The 8,508-nt window shown below is 43.2% G+C and overlaps 1 protein-coding gene across 1 annotated transcript; it reads left to right on the top strand.

Moving 5' to 3' along the window:
* Window positions 1-4,943: 4,943 nt before the first annotated feature.
* LOC121175780 (zinc finger protein 503-like) lies at window positions 4,944-7,771 on the top strand. Its single transcript, XM_041029615.1, has 2 exons — window positions 4,944-5,582; window positions 6,208-7,771. The coding sequence occupies exons 1-2, from the start codon at window positions 5,328-5,330 to the stop codon at window positions 7,642-7,644; spliced, it is 1,692 nt and encodes a 563-aa protein (XP_040885549.1). The 5' UTR covers window positions 4,944-5,327; the 3' UTR covers window positions 7,645-7,771.
* Window positions 7,772-8,508: the final 737 nt, after the last annotated feature.

Below are 8,508 nucleotides of genomic sequence, written 5' to 3'. Positions count from 1 at the left end.
TAGACAAATGGAGCAGTAAGTGTCCAAGCCTGTCTCGGCGAATACCTTGCATGCTTGTCTCCAGCCGACCACATGACGCTAATTCCTGACTGAAGCGCTCCTCCTGCATATCCCTAATCCTGCCTGTGAAATGTGACAAGATCATTCTTTAGGCCTACTTTAGTCTGAATAATCTGCCCATCACAGACATTCATCCCGACCTGCACAGTGCTTCCAGTGTCATAACAAGCTACCTGTACATTTTCACCATGGCTTAGGCTCCATAAATTAAATCTAGACAAGTAAATGTGAGGGATCAGCACCTTGTGCTGCATGTGTACAGATGTGTACAGTGTGAGGTGTCTTTTAAACTAATTTGAGGGTTGATTAACTCATAATTGGTTGGTTGATTAATTGATCAGTGGATTGTCAGAAAATTAATAGGTGATTATTATCAAGCTAAAAAAGGGTCAAAGCGCTTCTGTCCCCTGCTGCTTTTTATGTGTGCGTCATATCCTGAAACTGCCGGTCAGACAAAGTGAGCAATTTTCAGATGTCGCACTGGGCTCTTGGAAAACATTTTTCAAAATTTTCTGATAAACTACTACTCATTTAATGAACTAAATAATTAAGAAATTCATCAATAATGTCAACAACTGTTGTAACCCTAATGGGGGTCATAAATGAAGAACTTCTAGTCACATGCCATACTTAGATGTCACAATGATTGCACTCCTCGTTTTCCTAAAGCTACTTGACAAGTACAGTACAGTGGGTCTTACAGGAGCTGCTTGAAGTTTTCACAAAGTTCTCAACCGGTAATATGGCAGCTGTCAGGATGAATTGAGCCACTGGTTCCAGTGCTAACAGGGAGTGTAGGTGAAGTTAACTCTTCTCTACAGCATGACTACAGCCCACCAGGATCCTCACTTACCTGATGGCAAGTGGACGACAGCATATAATCTCCATAGGCTTTACTTCATACTCCTGACCAGCTTTAACTAATTGAGGAGACAAAGTGAAAAAGACCCTTCACCACCGTGATCTTGGCTGCACCTCAACTCTTCTAACTCTCTCTGTCATGCTGCGCTCCTGTCGTCTGACTTCCGGGGAGATAGTGTAAGTTCTTCATGTCAGCTCCGAGTTGAGCTCTTGCAAATGAAGTCAACGCTACAGTATTTGACACAGATGGGGGGGGGTGTATCTTGGGTGTAGTCAAGGGGAATGGGTATGACTTCTAAGTATCTGAAATGTCCTGTCTTAAACACACAATATCCGTAATACTTCCTGACACATTCTCCTATAACCTCTTATTCTGTGCCAGCTTCTGTGGGGCCTTTTTTCCTTCTCTGGGCGCAGAAGAAAAGCAGTCTATTTTCCTGTCATATTTGCTTGAAAGGCGACTCTCAACTTGGAGTCTAATTTCCTGCACTTTAAAGACAGTCCACATGCAAGGTGCATTACCATGCTATCAAGGTGATGGGAGCAATTTCAAACTGTCAGTCAGTCATAGAAATATCAGAGAGACTTAATGTCTACTGCAACCTGTCAAAAGCTCCTGTGAAGTGGTGGAGAGTGTAATCTGAGTCTTATTCACTCAACACCATTTACTTGTCAGTGCAGCTCTCTGTTTTACTCTGGATGGTAGTTCATAATGAGAAGGGGATATAATATAGCCATATATATAGCTGCTTAAATGAAGAGGTCAAACTGTGGCAGGTCTTAAAAATATATACGGGGGAACAAGAAGAAAATGTTCAGCTGCAGCATGTCAACAGAGAGCAGTTATTTTATAAATACCATAGTTTCAGCATGTATGAAACTGCTGCATTTCGTATGATCCCACAGTTCTTGCTTCACAGACAGCAGTTAGTCAAGGCTGTTAATTTCCCCGATAGACGCACCACTCTGTGTGACACACTGGGACTGTACTTAACCATTATTAATGTGACAGGCCTCAGTGCAAAGCAAATCAATTAAACAGGAGCAATCACCATATTCTGGATAACGGCCTTTTAAGGCTGTTTTCATGTGACAAGGAGGTCCTCGATCCAGGCCTCTGCGCCGGGACCTGACAGGTCAAGAAAGCGGCATGAAACAATAGCACCTTTAACCATCATCTCCCCTTTTTACCTGTCAGATCCAGTCGGCCTGTCTGGCTGCTGACGTGGCGCGCCCTGAGCCGGCTGCCACAAGGTGAATTTTCATGTCATGTCAAGGGAATTTCTTATTCCATTTGCCTGACATTATAATGTTGCATTTATCGACCATATCCTTTTCTGAACGCTATATGTCAAGTGCTTTTGCACCTGAGTTTTTGTCATTTTCCTAATAGTTTCACTTACAGGTCCTTTGTGATGTTTTTAATGTACATGTGCAAGTCTGAAGAGAGCAGAATAAAAAGACTGGAGCGGTGACTTACCTTCATGCTGCATGGATAAATCTTCCGCTGTTGCTTGCAACCTCCAACGTGTCTGGTAAAGAAAAGCATATTTAAGAAAAACATCACTTTTATACTGTAACATGAGGTCAGTTATAATTTCATAGAACAAGTCCTGACACAGAAGTTTAAAGTTTGATTCAGAACGGGCCGAAGGTATAAAATCAAATGCATGCACGTTTGTCTAATCAACCCTGTAGTGCAAATTAACCATCAGGCTACAATTATACATTATACAATACACATCATACAATTATACATTATACAATACACATCATACAATTATACATTATACAAGGCAGTAATAACAGCAGCTTCCCTCACTGTGACTTTAATTGCCATTATTTTCAATTTTTAATCAGTTCCAATGACAAACTGCAAAGTCTGCCTTTGACACACATGTAAGGCGTTGTTCCCACACAGATGAGAACCACAGCACCTAAAATCAAGACTCAAAGTTTAACTAAGTCAAATAAGTGCTGAGGAAAATCTCACCCGTTATTTAGCTCATTTTAGATTTTATAAAAAAACTTAAAAGAAAACACTATAACTTTGTCCTTTCCAGGACTAAGCAAGAATCTGAAAACAATTCATAGTTTGTGCCAACCTGTATGGAGTTTTATTTGTATTTTTTTTTCTTAGGCCAAGGACAACGGTAAAGATAAGGACAGTCACTAGCTAGAAGTACAACTTTGTACAAAAAAATAAAATAAAATAGAAAAAAGTTTTTAAAGGTCATTACTGAGAATGTATCTAATGAACACACTTCTTTTTAAAACTTTTTTATGAATAAAAATATAATTTCTAGGGGATGAAAAGGTTACATTTTGGTAACAAACTGGCCATAGATTCTGCATAATGAAGAAACTATGTGTATTGCCAAAATTATTCAGAGAATCTTTAACTCAGTTTACCCTCCTTTTTTTTATTTGCAAAAAGTTTTTTTTTCTTACTTCATGACGAGATGTGAGCTCTAAGGGACTTTAAAAAGAAGTAAAAAAAAACATGACTTAATCCTTTGCTGAAAATATTCATCCTTAATCTTTAAATGTAATGCCCAGATAGAGGCTTGTTTTCTGTGTAATCACCAACTTGAGGTACCCAGCCCTGCTTGTAAACCGGTTGTATTTGCACGGACTCTGGGTGATTCATAAACGTGTCCTTGTGTGAAATACTTGCGGGAGATTTCGAGCTTTCTGTTTAAAAGTAATGAATTACGGCGACGAAAAAATGTGCAGCCATTTAAGGATAAAGCCGAGAATTTGGTGTCTGCCGCGGCGAGCCATCCATCACGTCCACAATAAAGGAGTTTTTGCCTGACGGTCGAAATTTATGGTCGCCCTTCTCTGCCCTAATAACTCAAAGCGCTGTGTCAGAGCCTGACAGCCGTTGCCGAAAACAGCACCCCTGTTATCAATCAAAAAACACTTGCATATGTTTAACTTTCGCCTGATCAGCAAGACATTTATAGGCTATTGAGTAATAAGATAAGTGGGTCTATTTCGATGGGAAGAAATGTGGAAGCTTTAATGATTAATGGCAGCCACAAGAGGGTTTTTAAGCGCCCTTGGAATAAAAAGAAGGAATGTTTGGCTTCAATGTGGCGGAAATATGGAGAAATATTTTTAATATGCAAAACAAAACACAAACAAACAAAAAACACTTGAAAAAATGACATGATATTAAATAGATGTCTGTAGCTGAATTAAGGCTCTGTGGAAATGTCTGCTTATCTCTAATTAAACAAATCGCATTTTGAGTTTTACCAAATCAGGCAGACTGTAACAGGCCCTAAATGATGATGGAGGAGTGAGAGGGAGAGACACATGACTTCTTCTCTCCACTTCTCGAGGATTCACTTTACAGTAGTTGACCTGAATCTGACTGAGAAGAGGCACAAGAAAAGAAAAAAAAATAAAATGTGCAGACAGCTGACAGATAACTGGCGTGCAGGACAGGGAACTGACAGATGACAGGCGGCGTGATTGAGAGGAGAAACTTGCAGGAAAATGTGAAACAAGGCGATGGATATCGGGGCACGCTGGGGTGAAAACCCTATCTGACCAGAAAAGTCCTCGGTTGGTTATTGTGTTCTTGTTTTTGAGTCCTTTGCAAATTTATTGCAAGCTAGGGCAAGACGGTCTGGGCTTGATCTGCGGTTTCCTATTTGCAGTCCATTTAACAAAATGAAAATTAGCCCAAAATCACTTACTTGGGAGTTAGAGCAAGGAGTGTAACTGTACAATATTTTGGCCAGAGGTGTCAATTTGCCCGGTATCTTACAATAAATGCAATTTTGGCCTCCGCTGTCTGGAATGAATTTGTGTTAATTAAAAAAAAATGTATCCTGAGCTCACTTGACATAAAGCAGTTTTGGTCATCTTTATCCCCTGGTAATCCTGGTCCACCTACCCCAAACCACACAGGACGCAGGGGCGGCGCATGCGTCAGAGCACCAATTACGCAAAGACGCATATAAAAACTCAAAATTAAAGAGCGCTGGGAGTGGGTGAGATATGAAATAGACACCCGTGTGAGGAGGAAACGTCACAGTCCCTCAGCCCTCCGATCACCTCCGGATCTCTTTTTGACTGGGAGGCGGCAAAGGCAGTGATCTACGGACTAACTCAGATGCTGCTCGAGAGGAGGCGGAGTGATCCCTCCTGCCCACGACCCAAGTAAACGGAGTCTGTTCTCGGACCCGCAGCCACACTGTCAGAGCGACGCCGGGGAGGAAGCAAGACGGCTGAGAAACACACGGATTCTGCTCACACACTCCGCGTCTCTTTTGAGGATTTAACACTGTTTCTTTTATCTGTGGCGAATGCTTTAACCGTCTGACGTTCTGAGTGTTGGCTTTCTTTACCCTACACATGTATTTCTCAACCATTTCCACGAGAATTGGGTCATGATCACATCGCCCACGGTCTCTGTCCTGAGAAATAGCACGAATCCAGCTTGGGAGAGCGGCTCCACGGGAGAGAAGGGCGCAGTGAAGATCAGCCATCTATCCGTCCACAACTCCGTCTCTCCCGCAGACCCTTCTCGCCAAGCCAGTCGTCTTCCCATAAAGGTTTTGAAAATGCTCACGGCTCGGGCAGGACACATTTTACACCCGGAATACCTCCAGCCTTTACCGTCCACCCCTGTCAGTCCCATCGAGGTAAGCACTACGGCGATTTTTGTGAAAAGGTTTGCGCACACGGGCATCAATTCGCTTTAAAGTGTTCCACACTGAAAATACTGGACACCAAAGATGGATGAATTCTGTGAATTTTAACTTAAGATTTTATTCTGGCCGTGTGATCAAATATTCGAGAGGGAGTAGAACATCTGAATACGCTCTTATTGTAGTTTTTGACGCGATCCTGAGTTGGTTGCTGATCTTTTTTCCCCCTCTGCATTAAAATAATAAACTCGCAGAATTTGGATTCACTTTAAATATCAATAACGTTTATCCAGCAAACGTATGCCCATGTTTGTAATGTAATTTTGATCGTGTGTCAGTTATACAATCTTATCTTGTATCGCAGGTAAATCCGCTGTGTGTGTATGTATATGTATATGTGTCTGTGTGTGTGTGTGTGTGTGTGTGTGTGTGTGTGTGTGTGTGTTTACGTTCCCTCTTTTCATGCTTATTATGCTGAGTTGTTTTGAGTTTCATCCCGTGATAAGTTTATGCGCAATGCGTAAAATACGCGGAACGGTCATGAGTGCGTATTTACCACAAAACATTATCTACAAGTGTTTTGTGAATTTCATTAATTGTGTTGTGTCCTATTTCACAGCTGGATGCCAAGAAAAGTCCGCTGGCTCTCTTGGCCCAAACGTGCTCTCAGATCGGCAAACCGGACCCGCCGTCCTCCTCCAAACTGTCCTCTGTGACCTCAAATGGATCTAGTGATAAGGAGACAAAATCCGGTCCGCTGAAAATGAGCGACATCGGAGGCGACGACAAATCTAGCTTCAAACCCTACTCCAAATCAACAGAGAAGAAGGACTCGAACAGCAGCCTCAGTGGAGATAAAACCAGTTTTCGAGTGCCTAGCGCCACCTGCCAGCCGTTCACCCCCAGGACAGGCAGTCCAAGCTCCTGCACCTCAGTGTCTCCACTGCCGTCTGAAGGCAAAGCGGGGGACAAGGAGGAAAAGAAGGAGTCTGACAGCAATAAAAGCAGTACGACTGAGAGTAACGGCAGCCATAGGATAAGTGGAATTACTTCTGATAGCAGCCAACACCAGGAAAACACATCTGGATCCAAAACTGTTACATCAGACTCAACATCTGTAACCTCTTCATCCTCCTCCGTCCTCGGCTCCGGACTGGTGGCCCCCGTTTCCCCCTACAAGCCCGGTCATACAGTTTTCCCCCTGCCACCTGCTGGTATTTCATATCCTGGAAGTTTAGCGGGTGCGTATGCAGGTTACCCGCAGCCGTTCCTCCCTCCTGGAATGACCCTTGACCCCACCAAATCCAGCAGCCAGCTATTAAGCGCGCAGTTCGCTGCCAGCTCACTGGGATGCAGTAAAGCAGGAACGAGTCCGTTAGCGGGAGCGTCCCCGCCGTCTCTAATGTCTGCTAGTCTGTGTCGAGACCCGTACTGCCTGAGCTACCACTGCACAAGCCATTTGTCAGGTGCATCCAGCGCTAACTGCGCACATGACTCTGCGGCTGCTGCTGCGGCTGCCACCGCGCTGAAATCTGGATACCCGCTCATGTACCCGACGCACCCGTTACACGGCGTGCACTCCTCGGCCCCATCGTTCAGCGGACACCCCTTGTATCCATACGGGTTTATGCTGCCCAATGACCCCCTCCCGCACGTGTGTAACTGGGTGTCTGCTAACGGACCTTGCGACAAGCGCTTTTCCTCCTCCGAGGAGCTCCTCAGCCACTTGCGGACTCACACGGCCTTTGCAGGCACAGAGAAGTTGATATCTGGGTACCCGGGGTCATCTTCTCTCGCCAACGCCGCTGCTGCCGCTGCTATGGCTTGTCACATGCATATGCCTCCTAATGGCAGCCCGGGCAGCCCCAGCACGCTGGCCCTCAGGGGCCCCCATCACCCTCTCGGACTGAGCAGCCGCTATCACCCTTATTCAAAGAGCCCCCTGCCCACTCCCGGGGCCCCGGTGCCGGTGCCTGCGGCCACCGGACCGTATTACTCCCCATACGCCTTGTATGGACAAAGACTGACAACAGCATCGGCCTTAGGATACCAGTAGAAACAAATAATTACACATTTATAAATGAGATTTAGGCCCAATGAGTTTTATATTGTACTTCATGCAGGGACTGGATCCATATGGGGATCACTGTATTTATTTGCGATAGCTTCAAGCGTGACTAAAATAAAAAATAATTATAATATAACTTTGAAAAGCCTCAATGTGCATTATTTTACACAGGAGAGAATACTGGACTATGCTTGCCTGCTGTGCATCTAAAAGCTCTTTTCCTACACAACTTTTTATTTTTTTTAAACATTAAGCAGTACTATGGATTTTAATCTTAAGGCTGAATCTGAATGCTGAAAAGTGATTTTAATTGTGCTGTGCTCAGACGGGTTATAGGGCCGCCTGTGCTGAGTGACTTGACAGAATGATGGATGTGGAAAATCGATCAGAGCAGCTTCTTCAGAACTGTCACTGATTTATTTTGTGGGAAGCCAAACGTTTCAAGAAGCCCGTTTTTACCTGGATGGCATCTTTAAAGCTTCAGACAACTCTGAAAGTCTTTAGTGACTTTATTTTATCGAGAGGAGATTAAAAAAAAAAAAATACACATTTACTATAATGCATAAACTGTATTATTAGTTCATATTAGATCAAAAAGTTATAATAAGAGGAATTTATCTCCAACTTTTTAGTCAGTTTTTCTTTTTTTCTTTTGATTTGGGACATTAGGTTTGCTGTGCAGTGAGACTGTAGGCTTGTGAAAGGTTACTGTGGGTATTTTAAATCAAATATATATTGTTTATTTATTTAATTGGTCCATATTTTGCTTCTAAGGCTATGGAAAATATAAACATATAAAAAGCATATATATTCAGTTTTACTGTGGACAGGAAAAATCTAGCTCATTTCCTT

This window comes from Toxotes jaculatrix, chromosome 21 (assembly GCF_017976425.1).
Source record: "Toxotes jaculatrix isolate fToxJac2 chromosome 21, fToxJac2.pri, whole genome shotgun sequence".
In the NCBI taxonomy this organism is placed as follows: Eukaryota; Metazoa; Chordata; class Actinopteri; family Toxotidae; genus Toxotes; species Toxotes jaculatrix.
Note: the sequence above shows the minus strand (reverse complement) of the source record. Positions and strands in the feature narration are given on the sequence as shown.

Coding starts and splice junctions, on each gene's coding strand:
- LOC121175780 (XM_041029615.1), top strand. CDS start 5,328: ATGATCACATCGCCCACGGTCTCTGTCCTGAGAAATAGCACGAATCCA. Junction 5,583..6,207: donor CCCCTGTCAGTCCCATCGAG/GTAAGCACTACG, acceptor CCTATTTCACAG/CTGGATGCCAAGAAAAGTCC.